A 25216-nucleotide genomic window follows, 5' to 3' on the forward strand; every position below is an offset into this window, starting at 1 on the left:
TAATAAGAAACCCTAATATGTATAAAATGGAAAACTAATAAGAACCTGCTGTATAAAAAAACAAATAAAATTCAAAAAAAAGAAAAAGAAACCAACACAGCATTGATCAAAGCTTTTCAAAGAAAGCATAAAAAGCTACAGAGAACTCTTCATTATGAATATCTATGCAAAAGTTTTACATAAGATACCAATACTATCAAATTGAATTCAGCAGGATGTTAATATATGTCACAGCCAGGTAAGATTGCAATAATTATTCATTATTAGGAAAACTGTTAATGAAGGAATATATATTTTCAGTTTTCTTCTTCCCATATCCACTAAGATTCAAAACTTAGTTACAAATTTCTAAAAGAAAACACCCACTCAAATATTTTTTGAGACTTAGACACTACTGAAGTTTTGGGGGGCTCACAGGATGGGTTACATCATGGAACACGTGGCTTTTTCCTTTTCTTCAGTTTGCACACCCAAATCCAATCAAGATACTCAGCAGAACAAAAGACCTTATGAATCAACATTCTCCTGAGGGGAGCGATCAAGATGGTTGAGTAGTAGGACATGAAGCTCACCTCCTCCCACAAATACATCAAAAATACATCTACTGATACATGTGGAATGATTCTCACAGAATATCTACTGAATGCTGGCAGAAGATCTCAGACTTCCAAAAAGGCAAGAAAATTTCCACGTAACCGGGTAGGACAAGATTCCCCTGAGAGGTCAGTTTTTGTGAAAACACACACACACACACATATATGTATAAAATATAAAAACACATATACTCATTCATATATATTTATATATTCATAGAACATTTTAGAATTATCAGAATATTAACAGCAGTTACTTCTGAGTATTAAAATTTTGGCTAATTTTCATTTTCTTTTTTGTATACTATTCTTTTTATAATATGCTTTATACTTGTAATTTAAGAAAATATTTTAAAAAGAAATTATTTAGGACCTAGTTTCTTCCCAAGTCACTTGGAAACAAAATTAAATACTGTACCCACATTTTCTTTTCTTTTATTTATTTATTTTAAAAAATTTATTTATGTATTTTTATTTATTTTTAATTTTTGGCTGCATTGGGTCTTTGTTGCTGTGCGTGGGCTTTCACTAGTTGCGGCAAGCGGTGTCTATGTTGCAGTGCATGGGCTTCTCATTGTGGTGGCTTCTCTTGTTGTGGAGCACAGGCTCTAGGCATGCAGGCTTCAGTAGTTGTGGTGCACAGGCTTCAGTAGTTGTGGCACGTGGGCTCAGTAGCTATGGCTTGCGGGCTCTAGAGCACAGGCTCAGTAGTTGTGGCGCACGGGCTGAGTTTCTCCACGGCATGTGGAATCTTCCCGGATCAGGGCTCGAACCCATGTCCCCTGCATTGGCAGGCAGATTCTTAACCACTGCACCACCACGGAAGTCCCCACATTTTCTTTTATTTTGTCTGTTTTATATGCCCACATTTCTACCATCAGATGTAGGGCCCATCTCAATTAATTCCTTGCTTGTTTCACCTCAGGAGCTGCTACATCTGCCCAAGGAAGTAGTATTGGGATCCCCAGGCAGTTCTGGAAGAGACTGGAAAAGCCAGGGCCGGGGCCAAGGTGTCAGTATGGAGGAAGAATTTCTTCAATCTTGGCTTCTTTGGGAGCTGGATTTTGCCCCAGATGCAGGCACAGTTGAAACTTTGGCTCAGAAGAGCAATTTAGAGTCCTGTTGAGGGGAGCCGCAACGGAGCCGCAGGTAAAGCATTAAGGTCTGTCCAGAACTGTTGGACCAACCAGGCCTGGGAGGCCAAAAAGGAGAGAATCTGCTCAGTCTCCAGTCTCTAGTTTCCATATCTTCAAAAAGAACTAGGCCAGAATGCTGTAGAGAAAAGGGAAAATGGTGGTAAGAAGAGGGAGATCTGAAAAGGGATTTTCTGGACAAACTCACGGGATCTCCCTGGAGAGGTGAGGCCCAGTATAAGGAAGAAGGCCACACCTGAGCCCCAGACCTGTCCCTCTCGTGGAGACCATCCCAAATCAGTAAGCTGGAGCAGGCCCTGGGGCTTCTTCCTGGACTTTGCTCTTTCCAAAAGGTCTTTATGAGTGATGAGTGTTCAATCTTGTCCCAGCTCTGTGAGGAAGCTGGGCCAGGTATTATCCCACTTTTCTGACAGAGATAATGAGCTTCAGAGAAGTTTGCTGCTTCTATGGCTGGTAAGTGGGTGAGGCAGGCAGGTCTCAAGCTCTGCATAGCTGACTATAAATCCTGGATCCTTTCCGGTTTCCAAAGCTGATTCATTTCCCTGAATGAGCCACAGGCCTTTAGATGCTCCTACAACTGGGCGTGGGCTCAATAGTTCTAAAGACCCTTCTTTTCACCACCTCTCGAGGGCTGCTTCTGCACTCCTGGCCCAGGGGACTGCGGTGCTCCGCCGGAGATAGGGTCTGCGGCTGGGCCTGAGGGAGCAGTCCCACTGGCTTCTGCTCTAGTCACAAGTGTCACAGAGGCTTTGGGAATCTGCAGTGGGCTTGCTTTATTTCACTTCCACCCTCAGTTTGTGGCCTGGTTTCCTTGACGGACCCAGAGTCTTTCCAATGTCCTTCCCATCCCCCACCCCTGTCCCATCAGGATCTGGAGAGAGAAGGAGCATTTGGATCTTCCCCACCCAGTGCTCCTTCTATTCTGGGATTCATTTTGATGAGTAGAGTTGTTTAGGGGAGAGAACGCAGAAGAGCTGCTGGGATTATAGAACAATATAAGCAGTGTGACCCGGATTAAAATCACTCAAACTGTGTAATTCTATGGTTTCATAATTATTTTCCTGGTATTATGGCCAAACTCATGGTTGTGAAAATACCAACATCTTATCTTTTGAGGTGGCAGATACAGGCTAATAATAGCATGCATAAGAGAGTCCTTTATAATTCTGGACTACTTAATATGAACTAACAGTGTTGTCCTGACCACATGCTAGTGTAGAATGGGTGAGTGGTTCTAAAGGCGGCAGGGGCAATGGTGAGTATCAAGGTGGATTGGAGGCAGCATAGAGAAGGGCCTCGGAGGCGGGTAAGCCAGTTCCCATGCCCCAGGCCCTGCCATCACCCACCTTCACACACTGCACCTGTATCCTCATCGTGCCCACAGTCAAAGGTCTCAACCTGTTCACATTCAGCCAAGACCTCTTCTGTCCCATTGCACAGGGCTACCTGAATAAATACAGGTCTGTCCTCTTCTGCCACTGGCAGATACAACATGCCTGCAGATGTGTGCTTGGCTGCTCCACGGCCCAGCCCCCAGCGCACCACGGCCGCATTCTTCATGTCCCAGCAGTCATCACACACGGTGCCCCAGCGACCTTCCTTTTCCACCTCCACCCGCCCGTTGCAGTGGTGGGCACCATTCACCAAGCGGATTTTAGGTGGATGTTCTGCAAACAGAAGGGGTCAGAGCGCACTAAGAAATGTCCTCTTGGGCTTCCCTGACGCAGTGGTTAAGAATCCGCCTGCCAATGCAGGGGACACGGGTTCGAGCCCTGGTCCGGGAAGATCCCACATGCCACAGAGCAACTAAGCCTGTGCGCCACAACTACTGAGCCCGTGTGCCCAAACTACTGAAGCCTGCACACCTAGAGCCTGTGCTCCGCAACAAGAGAAGCCACCGCAATGGGAAGCCCACGCACCGCAACTAGAGAAAGCCCTCACGAAGCAACGAAGACCCAACGTGGCCAAAAATAAAAATAAATAAATAAATTAAAAAAAAAAAAAGAAAGAAATGTCCTCTTAGGGCAGTTCCCAGTGTTAAGAGAGGTTGTTTGATAGTGGTGGTGATATGTGGTGTGGGGGTAGGGGGCTTGCTGAGTTGGGAACCACAGAGCTTTGCTCTATCCCATGCTATTACCATCTCCTAAGAGCATCCCACCCCACCTGAGGCCCTCACTCAAAGACACCTAGGAAAAGTTTTTGCTTTCTGAAAACAAAGGAATATGGGCACATAGAGACTTATGGTTTGATTCTTATGAGCTCAGAAAGATCTTAGAAAAAGAGGAGGTTAGAACTAGATCTTTCCCAGAAATGGACACCAAGGCTTAAAATAGGGAAAGACCTAGAATAGGTCAATTGAGTTACTCAGTTTTCTTTTGCTCCACGCTGTTACTGACTTCACCAATCACAGGCTCATGTTCTCTGCAGAGCGAAAGGGGTGAACACATCACACAGACTGGTCAATCCCTAATCTCTGCCTATTTATTTGGTTTTTGTTTTTTAAACTGGAGTAATGTGTAAAGAGACTCTTTTCTCTGGGATATCTAGCAGAAAGGAGGGATATAAGCCTGGAGATGTCAGTGGCCAGCTTTGCCTGTCTGAGAATTAAGCTAATGGAGAAATGCAGAGGAAAGAGGGGAGGCAAAGACAGAATGCTTGGCCAGTCGCACTTTAGGCCATGTCCATACCTGACCCCTCCCACCAACTTCATTTGTTTTTTTTTTTTGGATCAAGCCCTTTTGTATGGGATTTCTGTCATTAACAACCAAAATGTCACATCTTACACAGTCAATTACCAAGTTCTTGGCAAAGCCTCTGTAAAAAGCTAAATTTAAAAGAATTATAGGTAATAATGTGAATATGATTCTCAAAAACTAATAGATTAAAAAGAGCAAACATATGTAAGACTCTATAGAAACTGAATAAATCAAGCAGCTAGCTTAATTTAATAAAAAAATAAATACTGAACTGTGTATATCCTAAACAGAAAATTCACGTTCTTTTCAAATTCCATTTATAGTATTTAGAAAACTGTTGACTGTGTGTTAGGTCATAAAGAAATTCTCAGTAAATCCCCAATGTAAAAATTATGCAGACCATATTCTTTGATAAAATTTAATACAAAGATAAAAAAAATCTATAATGAAAAGTTTTTAAAAAAGAAGTCTATAAGAAATTAATGAAATAGAGGATAAAAATGTATTCATAAGAAATTGTTGTCTCAAGTTATAAAATAAATATGTGAAATATATTTCACATGCTTTGGAAATTAAACAAATAAAAATATTATACATCAAAACCTGTAGGATGAGGGCTTCCCTGGTGGTGCAGTGGTTGAGAATCTGCCTGCCAATGCAGGGGACACGGATTCGAGCCCTGGTCTGGGAAGATCCCACATGCCGCGGAGCAACTGGGCCCGTGAGCCACAATTACCGAGCCTGCGCGTCTGGAGCCTGTGCTCCGCAACAAGAGAGGCAGCGATAAAGAGAGGCCCGCGCACCGTGATGAAGCGAGGCCTCCGCTTGCCGCAACTAGAGAAAGCCCTCGCACAGAAACGAAGACCCAACACAGCCATAAATAAATAAATAAATAAATAAATAAATAAGCCCAAAGTTTTAAAAAAAAAAAAACTTGTAGGATGAGATAAAATGGTACTGAGAAGAAACCATGCAGTTTTAAATGCATTTATTAGGAAACAAATAAAGATGAAAAATGAATAAGACATTAAAGAACCACATAAAATAAACTTAAAAAGGAAGAAAGATATACAGAAGATAAAGGAGAAATAAATGAATTAGAAAACCAAACACCAAATAGACTTGAATAAAAAAAACAAACCTGGCTCTTTAAAAAGAGGAATGAAGACAAAACTCTGGCAAATATGAGTAAGAAAGGGGTCACACAAACCAGAAATGAGAAGAGAGCATAATCACATCTATAAAGGCTGTCTGAAAATTCGATGAGAATACTATGTATTAAATTTGGGTAAAATCATCCAAATTGTTTTAACAAAGGATAGAAAATTTGGAGACTAATAAAAAAGAAGATTTGACAATGGAGGTAAAGATCTAACAGGCTCAGAATGTTGTTTGGGCTAGTTCCAAAGACTTATCAAATAGCAGATAATTCCAATATGGTTTTAAGTTGCAGGGCACAGAAAATATGGAAAACCTCTGAAAATATTCTTATGAGGCTAACCTATCCCTGAAACCAAAACTAGTTCAAAAAATAAAACTCACTTTTAAATAAAGATGCAAGCATTTGAAATAAATATTAGTAAGTTGTATGTAGCTGCTACCTATGATGATATAACAACTAAGAAGGGTTTATAGCAGGAATTCAATAATTGTTCCATATTAGGAAATCTATTAATGCACTTCTCCACAATAATAAATTAAAGGGAAAAAAATTATATAACCATCATATTAAAATAGTGGCAGGGAGCAAAGTTTTTCAATTCTGTAGCCCTAGCCTAAAGTTCTATCTTTGCACCTATTAGCTGTGTGACGGTGGGCAAGTTGCTTATTCTAAATTTTGTTTCCTCATTAGTAAAATGAGAGTTGTTAATGGAGATTAAATGAGATAATCCTAGTAAAGTTTTGAATCCGATAATCTGGTTTGTTCATGGGGTTTCTACTTTTTCCTTAAGTATTTACAAGGTTTGGTTGTAACTCCTTGCTTGCTGAGAGCTCTGAGTGTACACTTACCAGTACTGCCTTGATCCTAGTACAGTACCTATTTCACACCTATCTGATGAGGTAAGTGACAGGGAAACAGGAAGGCCAGTGATGCTGTTGTTTAGACCAATGAGAAGGAGGGGCTGGGAGAGCTGACAGCCTCTCTAGGCTAGCTTCGATTCGCTGAGGGAGAGGAAAAATCCATGGAAAGGATGCACAAGCCATGGTTTGGCATAATGGCAGCTAGTACTGTGGAAGGAGACGCTGGACACGTCCTTCCTGTGACGTTGGGCCCCCAGGCCATTTTCGGCTTCACAGGCATAGTTCCCAGAATGCCCTATGGTCAGAGAGAGGTTGAAGGATGCCCCTCCTCCAAAAGGCGCTGAGGTGCTCCCCAGGGTGACAGTCTCATGATAAAACCGGTATAGGATTGGGGGAGATGCTCTCTTGTCCTCACAGCAAAGCTCCACCACGTCCCCAGTGAAGACCTGGGCCCCAGAAGTACTAAAAGTGAGGACAGGATGTGACACTGGAACTGATAAAGGCAGGACGGTCCATCAAAGAGGGTCTCTTGTGCCGGCACAGACTTATAACCCACTCCATCCTCACCCAAGTGTCCACACAGTATCCCTCGAGCCCCGGGGATTCTTTCCCACTGTCGCACCTCCTGATCTAACACTGCAGAGACAGTTCCCGTAGAGCTTTGATAAGTTCTGGAGAGCGTGCCTCTGGCCGTGCCATGTAGCCTGCTTCCTGTCTCCCCTTGTCATCCTCCTTTAGCTCTTCTGCCACTGTAGCCACTGCCACCACCACCACCACCATGGCGGTAACAATCCTAGCATGTTCAGATGGCTTCTTAACCTCTTCACGTCCCTGTTCCGTATCATCCTTGGACCATCCTCACTGCCACAGAAGGAAACTGACCCCAGTTGGGACTCTCTGGCTAATTAGGAGAGTGCTACTTACTTCTCATGGAGACGTTCACCGCCTCGCTCTGGATGAGGCCATAGCCGTTGTCAGCTGTTCAGTAGTAGCCCCCTGCATGGCCCTCCCTGATAACAGGGATCTCCAGCTCTGCTCTCTGGGAATGCTGACTTTTCTGCCCCAGACTCTCCCTCGTGTCCTCTCTGTGCCAGGAGAACGTGGTGCCCCCTGTGCCTTCAGCCACAGAGCAGACAAGGACTGGCATCTTCCCTTCGACCGCCTGGTCCCCCTGGGGCTGGGTCTCCCGGAACACTCCAGACACAGGGATTCCTGTGTAAACATAAGAGGGCAGGTGAGGGCCTGATGTGGAGGCTGTTACCACCTGCGGAGCATTATGGCAGGTGGAGCTGGTAGAAGGTTTAGGCAGAGGCGTATTTTTTATCGGGGAGGTGCATGCGGAGGGTCTTCAGGAAGGATCACCCTGCTACTGAACACGCCAAAAATTCAAACTTGCACTTTCTCCACACTCATCAGCCTTCACTAATGCCCACAGCCTACAGTGATCTTGCTCCTTCCTGATCTCCAGATAAACTTGGGGCAGTGGTATGGTGGGAGGGGGACAGACTGGGGAGTCCCCACCCACCTCTGCCACTTATTCATTGCATGATCTTGGTAGATAAATTAATCTCTCTGATCCTCAGTTTTCTCAAAGATAAAGTGTGGATAATCATACCAACTTCATAGGGTTCTCATGAAGATGAAACAAGATACAAGATGTAGAAAGAACCCATTACATGGGAGATGTCCAGCAAATGGTAGCTATTACTGGTACCACCCTCCACAGGCCTGGTTGAGGTAGGAAATGCAGCAAGGTGGTTAAAAGGGCAAACACTGGTACCAGAGTGCCTGGGTTTAAATTCCAGCTGTGCCATTTATTTGCTGGGTTCCCTTGGGCAGGCCATTTAACAGCTCTGTGCTTTCAGTTCCTCATGTGTAAAATGGGGATGACAGTAGTATCCATTTTACAGATACTTTCACCCTACTTCACCGGGTTGCTGTGAGGACTAAACATAAAACTGCTCTGAGCAGTGCCTTCCTAGTACTTGGTAAACTTTCTACAAGTCTTCCCCTCTCAAATATTTCTGAGCATCAGAGGGGTTCTGAATTGAGTACAACAGCTTGGGTTCAGGCTTACCGTTTAGTAAACTTTTTATAAATGCTGGGGATCGTTATTGTTGTTTCTATCATCATCATCATCATCATCATCTCATCATCATTATCACCATCATCACTTTGTTCCTTCATTGCTCTACCTGGGTTAAATGTGCCTCCTAGGTGGGGGTCATTCTCTGCAGACAGAGACCATGATTTATTTATCTCTTGGTTCACTGAGCATACTTCAGTGCTAGGCATACATAAATGCTCCAGAGAGGGATTATTTTCTGACAGGGAGAGCAAAGCTATTGGGAAATGATGCCATGGTAGCAGTTAATAAAGCAGAACCCAGATGGGTCATTGTAGCCCCCACACCCACGGGGATGGGGGAAGCACAGTTGAAAAGACAAACGCAGGTCTGAATGGGAGCTACTGTTCTTCTCTGCCCCACCCAGCCCGGCAGTCCAGCGCTGATGTTCAATCTGCACTTGTATATAGGATCGGTGACTCTGCTTTGAGACACTGTGAGATGCTGTCATCACTTCACACCAGTAATATCCTGAGTCTTCCTTCCGTATTGATGAGATCCAAAACTCTGGTGAGCTCCAGTCTGACCTCAGGGTGTGGCCATCCTTGAAGAAGGAGTAGCCAGCCACCACACTGCTCTGTGACCCAGCCCTACAGCCTTGGGCTCTTTTGGGGGAAATTTTTCAGTTGGCAATGGAGCTAGAAATTATTAAAAATCAATTTGGAATTGTAGCACATTGGGATGAATTGCAGAGAAAATGCTTGTTGTTCTGATAAAAATCTTAATCCCAGGCCTGAACTTTGGATCATTCCCCTTCAGTGTAAAACAGAGGTGGTGTCAGACATGAAGGAATGGAATGGAGAAAGAGACTGGACTTGAGAGGCTTTGCTTAGGCTGTCTGCCCAGCTCACCCCTCCAGCCACAAATTTATGGTAGAGGGAAGGAGTGCCAGCTCTCAGGGTCTTCTCTCATTGTGTCAAGATCCAGTCTTCAAAGTGGGATCTGTGAAAACTCTAATTCAAAAAGATACATGCACCCCAAAGTTCATAGCAGCACTATTTACAATAACCAAGACACAGAAACAACCTAAATATCCATCGACAGATGAATGGATAAAGAAGATGTCATATATACAATACAATATATACAATGGAATACTAGTCAGCCATAAAAAAGAGTGAAATAATGTCATTTGCAGCAACAGGGATGGACCCAGAGTTTATCATACTAAGTGAAGTAAGTCAGAGAGAGATAAATATTATATGATATCACTTATATGAGAAATCTAAAATATGATACAAATGGACTTATTTACAAAAAAGAAACAGACCCACAGACGTAGAAAACAAATTTATGGTTACCAAAGGGGAAAGAGGGAGAAGGATAAATTAGGAGTTTGGGATTAGCAGATACAAACTATTATATATAAAATAGATAAACAAGGTCCTACTGTATAGCATAGGGAATTATATTCAATATATTGTAATAATCTATAATGAAAAAGAATATGAAAAAGAATATATATGTTACATATTTTCAGTTATATATGTATAACTGAATCACTCTGCTGAAAACCAGAATCTAACAGAAAATAGTAAATCAACTATACTTCAATTTTAAAAACATGCAAAGTGGGATCCATAAGGAGGTGGAGAGAAAGCATTTAGAACTTTCATATTATATTAAACATTGTCTCATCTTTCCTCATCAAAACATTTTCTGTTTTTTTAAAAAATTTTTTAATTATTTACTTTTTTGGGCTGCATTGGGTCTTCGTTGCTGCATGTGGCTTCCTCTAGTTGCGGCAAGCGGGGGCTACTTTTCGTTGCGGCGTGTGGGCTTCTCATTGTGGTGGCTTCTCTTGTTGTGGAGCTCGGGCTCTAGGTGCGTGAGCTTCAGTAGTTGTGGCACATGGGCTTAGTTGCTCCGTGGCATGTGGGATTTTCCTGCACCAGGGCTCGAACCCATGTCCCCTGCATTGGCAGGCAGATTCTTAACAACTGCACCACCAGGGAAGCCCCAAAATGTTCTGTTTTTGTGTATGTTTTACAGCATTCACCATCAATATAGGGATCTATATCTATGTAATACATTTAAAGTACATGCTGAAAATTTTTTTCTTGATAGAGCAAAGTGATCAAATAAGTTCAGAGACAACTACTCTATACCTTTTAGCCACTTTGAAAGTTCCACCATTAGACTAGGAGGTTGGGGTGGAGGGCGAGGGGGGCATAAATATTGATGAAGAAAAAGAAGTCTTAAGCCCTCCTGGAGGCCAAAAGTTTTATTCCTCCACATTGAGACTGGGCAAGTTTTCCAGTAAAGATTATAGAGATGAAATCTATTTGATTAAAGAAATATTTGAGAAATAAGATTTATGTGACCAACTTGGTAATAATGACAGGGCAAGAGAGAATAAGAAATGATGAATCCAGGTTACACTGAGCCTGGAACAAGGATTGGACCATAAGTGGCCTTTAATGTTGACATATTACTTACAGACCCTTTCCCTAGAGGAAGGTACAATTGTACATATGCACACATTTTACCATGATTTCAGGGAGTTCACTGGATCCTATGCGGCTGATTCAGAGACCCTCTAATGTGTTAAGAACACTCTTGCTTAAAATTATGTCAGATATAATGTAATTTATATCATCAGACATAAAAGTACTAGATTTATAAGTATCACTTCCCCTCCCTATAATAGAATGAATACTTTCTCAAAGGAATGATTCAGGAAGAAAATGTAACTTTCCAGTCTAATATAAAACAAAGCTTTCCTCTTTATTTCATTACATTAGAATCCTAATTTAAAAAAAAGGAAAGAAAGGAAAACAATTTAGGCACAGGTAGTTTGCAATCCAAATAAAAGACTGAGGGAAGTTCTTGTTTGATGCAGAGCATCTCCCTAGCCCACTGGTTTTCTCTCTGTTATAAATATTTTTCCATCACTGCCTCCAGTGCTTCTGGTGGAGGCCATTGAGCTCCTGTGGCCAGAACCAGGAGAACATTTTCCCAACAGTACATTGCATTGTTTGCTTTTCCTTCACAGTTAACTTCTTTCCTGTCCCAGGGCTTAATAGTAAAGGGAAAAGAATTCATTGCCTTGGAGGGTCAGGGTAGGGTCTTTCGCCCATCAAGCAGGCAGGTAACAAAGATGAATGTGACACTGGAGTATTCCTGCCCTGGCTGGGACTAGTGTGAGACACTGGCCTCCTGCTCTCTTTACCCCAGTACAGGCCCTGATCCCTGGGAGGCTGGGAGAGGCGGTACCTTCCTTGCATGGAAGAATAAGTATGATTCCCAGAGACCGAAAAGAACAAAAAAGCAAGTAACTCACCTGACTGCACCCTGAGAGGAGCTGTGAGAGAACAGAGTCAGAGAGTTACCACAGGACCAGGATAAAGATCTTTTTAAAAAAAGTTATAACCCTCTAAGAACCTTCCCAACAACTCTCTTCTTCCCTTTCTTTCTATCCCTTCTTCCCTCTACCCCCATCCTCCCTTCCCTTCTATCCTCCCTCCCTCAGTTCCTCTATATATTTTCCCTCCTATTTTTCCCCTCCATCTTTCCTTCTTCCCTGACTCGCAAGCAACACTCTCGTAGAATCAAACCCTTGTTTTGTAAGACCCACAGTTTATAAATACAGTCCATCTCATTTACCAGAAGTTGGTTATTTTGTAGGTAAAATCTTAGAAGTTTCGTGATTTATTTTCTCCTCTTCAACCTTCTCTTTTTAAGACTATTTTTTTTTTTTGAGACATTTTGCCTGCCTGGTGCCAACACACAAGCCAGGAAGGGCCAGGAAGGAAATGGAGGTGTCCTCTCACATCTAGTTGACACTGTGTCTCCCTTTTTCCCTGTTTACATCTAGTACTGTGTTTGCATCCATATACAAGAGTCATATTATTCAGCAAAAACCACAACCTCATCTCATCATCTTTGAAGCCTCTCCAAAATTTAAGTCTAGGAAAGTTAGAGCTTAGCCAAAAATGTGGTAGCTTGAAGTGGAAGTGGGGTTGGGGGCAGAGTAGGATTTAAATGGGCTAGAAAGAGAATTTACCCTAACAGAAAATTCCTTTGATGTCCTTTTAAGAAGTTTTCCAATTTTCCTAGAGATCAAAGTAGAAATGGTTATTAAACAAAGGGAGAAGGCATCAGTATTTGGAAAAGAAACTCACAGTACTTGGTTTTTCCTGGGAACCCTGCTCTGCTCAGTACCCGTTTGCATATTACCTATTGGTCCTGAGTTAGAAGCTGAAGCCCATCCCTACTCATCCCAGCAGAAGAAGAAGAGGTTCTGGGATGCCCAGGCACAGGTGGTTCTGCCCTGGCTGCCCGCAAATCCTGCTCCAGCATCCTACCCACCAAGGACCAGAAGCAATGGCCAAAGCAACATGAGGTTGGAGGCGAGAAGTTCTCCCAGTGACAGGTGCAGCTCAGGTCCTAGAGCAGAATCCACAGTCTATCCCCATGGACTGCGAAGCCGGGATTGGGCACTGAGGTTCAGCAGGGATTTTATAGAAACAGAAAAAACGGAAGTGGGAAAGCTCTCTGTTTGACAATCAGCATTGTCCCCACCCCCAGCCCCACATATGCTGAGAAAATAAATGTTCTTCTTTACAGAGTTTCTCAGATATGTGTGTACTGATTAGAAATTCTCCTTAAAATGTAAGATGTCTTCACCTTATAGCTAAAGTCCCTCTAGGGAAGCTTTCTAACTTGTTTTGACTTTGCTGATTTAGTTCTGTACCTGCTAAAATTCAAATTACCTGCGTGGTCTCTTTCAAAGGGAAATCCTCTTTACCACTCAGAATGCATGGTCTGTTATGCAATTCCTAATATTGTGACACCACGCTAACACTTCATGGATGCTGCTCTTTGGAGATCTGCCCAGACCACATGAAGAAATAAATAAGCATTTGTTAAAAATAATGGTGGATTAGGATGATATTACTTGGTATTATGTAGTCCGGGGACTCAGGAAGATATAAATTCTGCCCAACCCAAGTCATCCCTGCCCATGAGATGTTCCAGACGGGTACAAGCAGAATGGAAGAAGTAATACACTCTATGGTATTAACCTTGAGGCATTAGCCCCAAATTACTTTACAGTGGTCTGAAGAGCTTTAACACACACAGGACAGGTCACATCTGTCTCCTCACACTCCAAAGTTCAAGAATAAATTTTGAAAGAGAGTTCTTATATCAGGCTGGAAATAGAATCAGCCTAGTGCTTAAAAGAAGGGACTTTAGTGAAAGGACTGACTCACAGAGATGGGGACAGGGTTGAAACAACAAACTAAACATGATGGGTCACCTCGAGGCCAGTCACAGTGGGACACTGTTTCAGCTGAAGAAGCAGTGTGAAGAAGCAAGGGGAGGAAGGACAGTTACAAGAGCCCAGTGAGAACTGGAGTCACCAAGGAGGGGCTGCCAGGCGGAGCTGTGACTGTGGAAGGATGAAGCTACTGCTGGAGATGAGACACTGAAACTGAGAGGGAGGGGGAAAATGCCCTGGCCTCACCTTGCTGCCTGGTCTCCCCTTAGCACCTCCTACTGATGGAGTCCAACTGTACACCAGAGAGGCTGGCTGATGCAGTCTGCAGGAGTCAGCATCCCAGGGCACAGAGAAGCAGAGAAGGGCAGAGCATGGGTCTGGGGTGGGGTGAGAGTGGCTCAAATCAAGAGTAACTAGTGTAGACCTAAATGGGGGGAAAAAAGGTTATACCAGCATTAGAAGCTCCTTCCCAGCAAAAACCTTTCTTTTTCCATGTTCCCCACCTGATACTGTCAATGTGTGGGTTGTTGAGATGAGACCAAGAAGATATTTGGGTGAGGCAAAACTGAGCACCTTGATCATCCTCAATCAGCCACATTAGGGAGGAATATTGACAATGGAATAAACAAGGCAAATGAACTCTTCTTTACTAGCAATTTGTTGGCTCAAAAATGGCCCCTGTACACGGAGGGCAAGGAGAGACCAAAGAAAGAGGTAGACCACTCCAGACGGGTACGTGACAGGTTTAATAAGCAAGGGAACTTAATCACAAGGCTCGCCTTGGGTGGCCACAAGTGAGTGATTTTTGCCCTGACCCACCATGTCTTAAGGTTTATTTAGAGCCCTTAACTGGGTTTAGGCACATATACTGTCAAGACAGTCTCAAGAACACATTGCTCTCTCAAAGGTTGTGTCCTTGAAAATGGTTCCCACTGTGGGAGCACAGGGAGGGGGTGAGGCGCCTACGATTGTCCGTGTCCGGTTCTTGGGTCAAGTGGCAGTCATGTGCTCTGGTTATTTCCTCCAACATTTTACCCCTCGTGATCGACTCTTACAATTTCACACAGCCCCCTCTCCCACGATGTGCCCTGAGTGGTCAGCAAGGGGTCTCACCAACGTGGAGGTGGCTCATTTAGCGGTTATCTGGCTGCACCAGAGTCAGATACCACAGCAGCAATACGGGCATCTGTAAGAGAAAACACAGATCAAGATAACGATTCCTAAAATAAGTAACATTTCTTCCACTAAGAGCCCCATGATCCAAACCACTGATTTACTAAGTCCCCTAGGCTGGGGGTCCGATCACTCAGGATGTTTGCTTACTTGTGTTTTTATATGATTTAAAGATGATAACATTAGCAGATCCAGCTCTGAACATACAACACTTTTTGGATGATGGCACCAGGTTTCTCCTTGCGAGGCAATAATAATGTTCAAGGCTATTTTATTTTGGAGAGCAGCTTTTCTCCTCCATTGAGAGCATTTCAGTGTTTGGTAAGGACAGGCTTTGCTGGCTGTCATTTAAGGCTTGCTGGGTGAACTTTGTAAGGACTTCTATATATGCTGTAATGTCCTCCAGGCCAATGGAGGGAACAAAGACAGCAGCCAAACTGACCGTACTAATGGAAAACAGAACATGCCCACCCGACCTCGAGGAGAATGAGGTTGGCAGCTTTAGGAACTTGACTCGGCTGTGCCCTGGGTGAGGCCGCACTGCCAGGCATGAGGAGATGGTCTGGGGGTAGGATATGCCAGACCAGAACCCTTACCTTTTCTCCTCTTTTAATGGTGTGTATCCCATTCCAGTTACAGTGTGTTTCAACAAGTCCAGTTTGTAGCAGGACAATTGGACCCCAGTGGAGATCTAGTAGTTCTCCCTCACCCCGGGGTGCGAAGTATCTCACCCATCCTGGCGGGACTCAGACAGGAAGACAAGAATGCAGCCATTTTGGAAAAGGACCAGGGAACAGCCTTGGGCAAAACAGGCCTTGCCAGCTAAAGAACAGAGGCCCTGGGGGCCAGAGTTCCAGAGACAAAAAACTAGGCTCCCAGGAATAAAAAGTTAACTTTATCTCTGTTACACTAATGAGTATACCTGGTTGCCACAAGACAAGAAACTCAACTATAAATTTTAAACTTACCTCTTCCTGTGCTTTCTTGCAGAAAAGTCTCATGCATTTCTTTCCCCTCACAGAAGCACTCCCTATTCCTGATAGCCACCCTTTGATCACCTACTGCAGATCAAAGAAGTTTGATGATTTCTGGAAATGAGACAAAACCTCACTTTTGTTATAAAAGCAACTTGCCCCTTCTACTGGGGGAGCTGGCACTTTTTTTCTGCCTTCGCCCTTCTGCGCAAGTTATCTCTTTTAATAAAAACCTTTGCTTGCCTAAAAATCTTGTGGAGGTCATATTCAATTCTATGATATTGCTGTCTAAGCATCTGGAAAGGGCCCAATGACAGGATGTCCCACTGAAAATTTCAGTAGACAATTCCTTACCTAGGCGTGATGGGGCTTGATGTTCTCAGCAGCATAGCTCATTGATCCAATGGCTATTTCTTGTGATTCCCATACCTTTATGATATTTAGTGCCTCAGCAGGGGTCCCCAGTCTGGCATATAGGGCAACAGGCCCTGCTGGTTAATCATTCAAATGTATGAAAGCCTGGGACATGACTTTGGTTCACCCAGCCAAGGTTGGTTTACCTGTCAGTAATTTAATCTGCTGTTTTAATGTTCTATTTTTCTTTTTTATTAACCTGCCGCTTGCAAGTTATAGGGAAGATGGAACCTCCATTTAAGGTCTTGTTCTTCTTCCCATATCATGACTTTTGAAATGTGACCCTTAAATAATGTCTGTTTGATGAGGGTACCTTTACATGGTTCTCAGCTTCTTTAATCCACTAATGGTGGTAGCCTGATTTGCTTGGCAACAGGAAAGATCTTGAGTTAAGCCAGACACAGTATACACACAAACCAAGGCATATTTAGAAGCCTCACTCAGAGGGAGGGGAGCAATATAATCAATCTGTCAATCCCTCACCAATTGGGAACTCTGCTGGATGGTTCCAGACTACTTTGGCAGTTGCCTTGGATGTTGTTTAGAGTACACAAAACATGTTGTTACTGTATTAACCAAGTCACTATATTTTAAAGGCAACCTGGCATCCTTGACACTATGCCATCCTACCCAGGTGTTGCGGTGGCCACTCTTTTTATGCACTCAATCTGCTGTATCTACTGAAGGGTCAGTTGCTAGGGCTTGTACCTAAGCTAGGGCAACAACTTCCTGATTGCCAAGAGATGTCAGTGTCTGATGAGCTGGAACATGGAAGACAGTGAGGATGGCCTCAGGCTCTTGCAGGTGAACCCAAATGTCTTTCCACATACCCTGACCCCCAAGGGCTTATTTATGATCGTCCACCCCTTGGCTCCCCATTGTTCAAGCCATAGGGTTACTCCCATTAGAAAAGCCCAGTAGTCAGTACAAGGGGTTAATGGCCCGAGTTCATGAATGATCGCCAGCCAAACTGCTTGAGACTAGCCCACTGGCTGCTGTGTTTGCAGGCATCTGAATACCAGACATAGAGGGAATTTTTTTCATTCACCTATTTTTTTTATTCCTGTGGTAGCAGGGGGCTACCACAGGAATAGAGGGGTGGTATTTGGAGAATCTACATACACTACAAGGCCTAGTAGTGCCCGCATTTTTAGAGACAGTGGGCTGGCAGATAGGGTGCTCCTTTGCTGCAAATATGCTGCAGCTTAGTTAGAGTGGGGGTTTGAGCCGTGGCAGAGGTGGGTTGATGGAACGTATTTTTAACCCACGCCCTGATAGGAAGGGAAGTTCTTACCGTGATGTGCTTTTCCTTTGTGAGATGCCGTACCTTGAGGAGTGCTGTGTACACTGCTAGGGGCTGTTGCTCTGTGGGAGTCTATCAGGTTTCTGCCTCCTTCCAGAATCCTAAGTACACTCTCTCCTTCTTTTGTCTCTGCCACAGTGCTTAACTCACACCTTCCAGAATCACCGATACATCTAACTCAAATGGTAGCCCTGCTTGGGAGATGCCCAGAGCTTTAATTTGTTTCATTAGTATTTTTGCCTTCTCAAAGGTGGCTTGCTGCTCTGATCCCCAGCCCCCCATATGCCTTCTTTTTACTAAGCAGTATAAGGGACAGAGGCACTGTGCCGTGGGGAATAAAAGTCTTCCCAAACCCCCAAATCCCTGCAAAGGTTTTCATCTCTTTTACATTCTTAGGAGTTCGATAGGCTTGCATCTTATCAATTACAGCTTCTGGGACAGCACACATCTTACCTGACCAAACAACTTCCAAAACTTCATGGTAGTGCCTAGGCATTGAATTTTTGCAGGTTCACTACTTATCCTCTGTCTTGCAGATGTTTCAGCAAAGCCTACAGAGTGCCCTGCAGCAGAGGCAAGTCTTCACGTTAACATTATATTATTAATGTAATGGGCCCATTTTACTGATGTGAGGAAGAAAAGGAAGGACAGATCTTGAATTACCATCCCGTGACATATTGTGGAACTGTGCAGGTAACCTTGGGGAAGTTCTTGAAAGGTCCACGTGAAGGCAAAACGATCTTAGTTATCAGAAACCTTATTTGTAAGAGTCTTTCCCATGAGTCTCTTGAAGATGAAGCACTTTTGTAAGAATATTTATGTTAATAACATATATTTATATAAAATAAACCTAAAGAAAGTTTAGCATCAATTTTTATTTGACCAATAATATAAGAAAACTTTGTCCTTTTAGTAGATGAAATAAAATGAAGTTTCAGTTTTACATAAGTACATTACTGACATCAAGTTTCATTTTTTCTTTATACCAGTTAAATAGAGCTCTTAAAAAATAATTTTGGCAATATCCTTCAGAGGTAGAAAAATACCACATATACATAACATATAGCCATAGATATATGTAAACATACACAGAAATTTAAACATAGACCCCACAGTTTTTATTCAAAAACTTTAGCAAATGAATCAGGTACCCACTTAAATGGCAAATGCTTTTTATTAGTATTTTTGGGGAAGACTTTTAAGATTAGTATTTGTCTTTGATGAATAACCTTATGGAGGCTGTGGATTAGATTTTGAGCAAGAGAGATTCTATAGCAGTCTGTATTTTAAAAATTCTGTCCCCCCACTTTTTTTCAGTATTTTAAAAATTCTGTCCCCCCACCCCAGCCTTCTTTTCAGTATTTGCCCACTGTGTTGGGCAGTGTTTTAGTTATCTCCTGGGGTGTTTATATTTTAAAGACATGATAAGATTTACAACTTCAAGGGACAGAGAAAGAATGCAAGATTTCTCCTAGGTGTTTTGGGCTATATTTCTCTATTATCGGAAGTCTAGATTAATTGTTATTTAAAATTTTCCTTTGTATGAGGGCTCAGATGGCATGAGGAGCTCCGTCTGTTTTATGGTCAATCATCATAATATCCTTCCCCTTGTTCTGCTCACTTTCCCAGGGATTTTACCTCTTAGCATCTTAATCAGGCTTTGTCACAAGCACTTGGACCTTAACCTGTGGCAGCTTGTGCCCTGCTAGCTTTGTAAAACAGCATGTCAAGGTCTCCAACTGATTATTCTGCTCTTCCACCTTTCTGCCAGCCCCGAGCTAGCACAACAGTGGACAACAGCACATCCTTCTCTAACTTCACCTCTTGTTCCAACTTTCTAATTCAGGCTTCAGCCTCCAGTTGGGTATTGGTGGCCAGCCTAACTGCCCAAGTAGAGGCCAGCCCACTGAAGCAGCCATTCATTTCTCTTCTTTGCCACAGTGCATTCACTATGTGTAGTTTCTCAAACAAATGTATTAAAGCAGCTGGCATTTTCAGGGCATCCCTGTACTCACTTGGCAGTCCACACACATCTGACACAGAAGCCACCCCTCCACATGTAGAGGTCGATGGCCAACTCAGGATTTCCCCCATAGATGTCAGTTTCCCAAGGCCCATTACGTTGGTCTCCTGGCTGGCTCACCAATTGTTGGTTCACAAACTGGCCCCCATACACAGCAAGGAGAAGGCAAGGAGAGATGGAAGAAAGAGGCAAAGCACTCCAGACTGGTAGGTGGCAGGTTTAACAAGCAAGGAAACTTACTTATGAGGCTTGTCTTGGATGGCTACAAGATGAGTAGATTTCTGCACCCTCTTGCCAAATCTTACAAGTTTATATAGAGGCCTTAACTGGGTTCAGTCATGTATACTCTCCAGATGCTCTCAACAACACATTGTTCTGTCAAGGCTGCATCCTTGAAAACAGCTCCCACTGTGAGGACAGTGGGCAGGATGTACACTTCAAATACAGTGGAGGGCATGAAGAGCTTCTGATTGCCCAGGTTCAGGTCTCAGGTCAACTGGAGGTCACGTCCTCTTGGTTACCTCCTCCAACACAATTTCAGATCCAGATTCCAAAGGTAGCTCTTTTTAGCCTAAGCTATAGACTTTTATGACTTTACAATGCCTTTTCCCTGAGTCAGTCTACCCCTGGAATACAGATGTGTGCATAAACGTTGAAACAGGCTAGAGCTTGTCTAAGCTACTAGGTGCAGGTCTTCCTCTGTTGATTTGTTTATGTTTGGCATCTGTGGGGATCAGGAGGCTGAAGGAGGCAGCATCTGAGGGCACAGACTCCAGGCCTGCCTTGTTGAATATATGGAATAAGAGAGGGTAACAAAGAAATTCCATCCATATAGATACATATACATTCTGTTTTATAACGCCTTTGACATTTCACCCTCCAGGAAAGTGACAAATAAATGTTCTGGGTAAGCTTTTATTCAGAGGTAGATATATAAAGGTGATTTAAGTCAAAGCAATGTTTGAGAAAGAACAAGATTATATGACAAAAATGGGAATGAATGACAGAACGAGAGACAGAGAAGAAATGGTGCCACTGGAACATTCCAACCATGAATCAGGGATTTAATAGTAAGACATGACAGTTAAGGAGCAGGTGAACTGCAAACTTGATGGGTATTCATTATTACATGTTCCTCTGAGATCTTGCTATAATATATGGACACTTTATCTTCTCAAATATACAGACACAAAGGTAGAAATTTTTCAGATAACTTGGGGGGCTCAAAACTTTCATAAATGATCCAGGGACATCAGATTAAGAGCCACTAGCCTACTGCTGTGCAGCACAAAGGCTAGACAAGATAGAGATGGACTATTATACAAAGGACAAATTCCTGAAAAATACAACTTTCTTAGTGGATGGTAAAAACTGGCTCTTCTCTTTGTTAATTAGAATTTTAAGACATGAAAAGAAACCTGGTTTGCTTTTGCCAGTTTATTATCCAAATAAGAGAATATAGGACTCCTAAGCTTTCAGAGCTGCCATGGCTCCTATTCTCCAGAGCATCCTCCATCCCTCTTGGTAAGGACGCCCAGCTAGGGAAAATAGAGATCTTGGAGCATCTTTTAGCCCCACATCCTCCAGCTCCACACACAACGTCTTCTCTATAGATGTCGTGACCCTCCCAGGTTGGTGAGGAAAACCTCACTTAAAACCAAGAGAATGGGCAAATGTCAGAGGTAGGGACTAGTATGTCCTCAGAGCAATCATATCCTGGAGAGCAGGAGAGCTTATTCCTGTAAACTTTGGCAAAAGGGACTGGACAGTCAATTGCCACTGAAAGAGGCATCTGATAGATTTCTGTCTTATGGTGCCATAGTACCCAGAGGTTCAAAAGAATGAAGAGGAGGGGAACTCATGAAACTATTTATACACTAGGGGGTGAAGGTTCTGCAATTTGCATAGGAAGGACTTTTCAAACTTTAAATCTTGCAATGCTCTGAGAAATGTTGTGAATGTTTACCTGTCTTGCCTCCATGTCTCCAGAATGGAGGAGATTGCCAGGAGAATGGGAAGAGTCATGAAGGCAATGAGTCAATTCTCTTGACAGCAGACCTTGTTTGGCAGGTCTATCATAACCACTGGAGCAGAGAGACTGTGGAGCTTCAGGGAAAAGATCCAATTAAATGTGAAATAACCCCCTCTCAGGTTCTAGGGAAATTTGAGAGAGAAATAATCTTTCCCAGGATCTCTAGGAATACTGCAGGTGGCAGACTTTATAAGTGATACGTCCAGTCTCCATTGGTGCTTTCCCTACAATGGTCTCCTGTCCTCCACCTAACCCAGGTCACTGATGTTGTCATAGAAATATTTTCAAAATCTTCCTTTTTCCTTTGGAGTGGTATCTCAAGGTCTAGTACAGAATGTGAAGGGTCAGCCTGGAATCTGTGGTACATTTGGCCAGTAGGTGATGTATTCTAGGTTGTATTCTAGATCTGGCCATTAGCCTAAAGTAAACATGGGGAGACCCATGGTGAATTCAGTGACTACAGCAAGGTCATATTTATAGTAATATCCTAAATCCTCAAAGTTCTGATGCCTCCTTGCACTAGTAAGAATTCCTGTTTTTCTCCAGGACTGAGGATGATCAGGAAAAGGTATAAGTACAAGCACAAAGGCTCTGAGTCAGGCTTCAGAAGCAGGTGTCATATACGTATTGTCCAAGATGAGGTCATGTTGGAACATGGGGATATCAAAGTCCCACTTCCAAGAGTAGAGATACCAAAATAAAATTTAAACTGATGTTCAGGCCACAACTAGAAATATACAAATTATGAAAGGAAAAATCTCATTGGTAAAGGCAAAATATACAGTAAAAGTAGTAAATTAATCACTTATAAAGCTAGTAGGAAGGTAAAAAAGTCATAAAATCATCTATATCCATAATAAATAGTTAAGAGATACACAAAATAAAAAGATGTAAAATATGATGTCAAAAACAGTAAACACATGTGTGGCAGGTTGTAAAAATGGAGGGTTGTTAAAATGCATTTGAACTCAAGAGATTAGCAACTTAAAATAATCATATATATATATATAAAATATCGCTATATATAAACCTCATGGTAACCACAAACCAAAGATCTGTAATAGATACTCACACAAACAAGAGAAAGGAAGCCAAACATAACAATAAAGATAGTCATCAAACCACAGGGAAGAAAGCAAAAGAAGAAGAAGAAAGAAACAACAACAACAAAGAACCCTGCAAAAACAATCCCAGAACAATTAACAAATTGTACTTATTAACAAATTAGTAAGTACATAGCATGTGTTAAATTTATATTTCTACCTGTTTGCTGTCAGTATACAGAAATGCAGCTGATTTTTGCACGTTGATCTTGTATCCATTGACTGTACAGAACTCATTTATTAGATCTAGGAGGTTTTTTTTGTTTGTTTGTGTGTTTGTTTTTGTTTTGGGGGTTTTCTTTTTGTATATTCTTGGGGATTTTCTATGTAGACAATCATGTCATCTGCAAACAGAGGCAGTTTTATTTTTTTCCTTTTCAGTTTATATGCCATTTTCCCCCTTGTCTTATTGCAGTGGTTAGAACTTTCAGCATTATTATTATTTTTTTTAAATTTATTTATTTATTTATTTTTGGCTGCGTTGGGTCTTTGTTGCTATGTGCAGGCTTTCTCTAGTTGTGGCAAGCAGGGGCTACTCTTTGTTGCAGTGCATGGGCTTCTCATTGCAGTGGCTTCTCTTGTTGTGGAGCACGGGCTCTAGGCACGCGGGCTTCAGTAGTTGTGGCACACAGGAAAGCCTACACTCAAGCAGCTGAACAGGGATTGAGAAAGATTATGTTCATTTTCTCTTAAAATGCACCCAGTGATTTTCCATCTCATATTAGAGAAAGAGTACAAAGGTTTTCACAGTGTTCTATTAGACTCTACCAATGTCATCTAGCTATCCAGATATACTTTTCTGACCTCATCTCCTAATGCTTTCCCCTAATGCTCTCAACTTCAGCCACAGGAGCCTTCATGTTATTCTGTGAAAATGCTCAACACACTCTTGTCTCAGGGCCTTTGCACTGGCTGTTCCCTCTGCTTAGACTATTTCCCCCCTAGATAACCGTGTGGTCTATCCCTTCATTTTCTCACATGTCTGTTCATAGGGAACATTACCAGTGAGGCCTTGCCTGACTAACTCATATGGAATAGCAACTCTCTCCTCCATCTCCTTTACATTCTTTAAAAATAGCATTTATCAATATATGAAATGCTATATATTTTGTTTACATTTTCTCTTCCCACTAGAATATAAGCTCCACAAGGGCAAAGACTTTCTCCTTTGTTTCCTGTTATATCATCCAGGTCTAATAGTGCCTCCTACATGCAAATGTTCAACATCAGTGGAAAGAATGAATAATATCAGTGTTTGAGAGTTTAATCTTATTGTACCCTCAATTCACTGACTTGAAAAGGGATTACACTTCAGTTTATGTCAAACTCCATATGTTACTTCAGATGGCCCTATTCAGGGTGTCTCTGTTTTTTCCTTTCTACCTGGGAGGTGTTCTGTGCCTAGAAAGGAGAAGAAAGGACAGCACATATGAATTGCTGACAGAGACTAGTGTAGCACAGGCAGAATAGACTGGACTAGAGGCACAGATGTCAGGAGGTATTGCTGAAACCACTTCCTTTTCTCTACCCCCCAGGAAGCAAATATCTGGGTACAGAACCAGTGCACAACTTCTGTGTTTCTGAATAAAGCTGCTGTAGTTTCCCAGAAGGAACAAGGACATTTCTGATTTGTGAGAGGCTGCATGTGAAGGAGGAAGCTCAGGGATCCTGCAGCCCCTCTACTTCTTCCCTCTTCACTCCAACAAAAAGTAGTCATGATGATCTTGGAGCCAGGGTTTTTGTTGGGTCAGGACTGATAAATTTCCAAAACTGTCATCTAGAGACAGAAACCATGGGTTAGGAGAGGCATTAGTAACTGGGTAGATGGGATTTCCAGGGATGAGTTGTATCTTTTCCTAGGGAGATACTTCTTAGTAGGCAATTATCATTGCTTTCCCTTCATGGAAAAATACTGATTAAAAGCTTGATGCTAAATACAGTGTCTTTATGTTTGTAAATTCCTAACTTAAAAAATCTAAACTACTATATGTCCTGCATTTAATCCCAAAATATATCAAGCTCAGGTGGTTGCAAAAGAACTTCATTATTGGGGTATTAATTATACTAAAAATAATGAAACTGTCTAATTTTAGGGAATTGGTTAGATTAATTATTGTACATTCAAAAAATGAAATGTGTTGTTATGTATGAAGGAAAAATCCTTTTCTTTTTTGATGTAGAGCTATACATGTTTGTTTTGTAACTAAGCAAACAAAAGCAGGTTATAAAGCAGCATTATAGTCTTATCCTATTACATGTGTTTGAAGAAATTACTATTTAATTTCAACTTAATGTCAATATCAACTTATATCAATTAGTCTAGAGATTGGAAACAAAATTTATCTTAGGAATATAACAGCCCTTTTATTAGAGAAAAATA

At 42.3% G+C, this 25216-nt stretch overlaps 1 protein-coding gene across 1 annotated transcript; it reads right to left on the reverse strand.

Annotated features, from left to right (window-relative positions):
- Window positions 1-2308: 2308 nt before the first annotated feature.
- Window positions 2309-13354, reverse strand: LOC133087048 (Fc receptor-like protein 2). Its single transcript, XM_061183813.1, is given in 7 exon segments — window positions 2309-2472; window positions 3094-3414; window positions 6674-6958; window positions 7390-7677; window positions 8972-9195; window positions 11874-11894; window positions 13341-13354. Coding segments are annotated over 7 exon segments (1317 nt in total).
- Window positions 13355-25216: the final 11862 nt, after the last annotated feature.

This window comes from Eubalaena glacialis, chromosome 3 (genome assembly GCF_028564815.1).
Source record: "Eubalaena glacialis isolate mEubGla1 chromosome 3, mEubGla1.1.hap2.+ XY, whole genome shotgun sequence".
NCBI lineage: Eukaryota > Metazoa > Chordata > Mammalia > Artiodactyla > Balaenidae > Eubalaena > Eubalaena glacialis.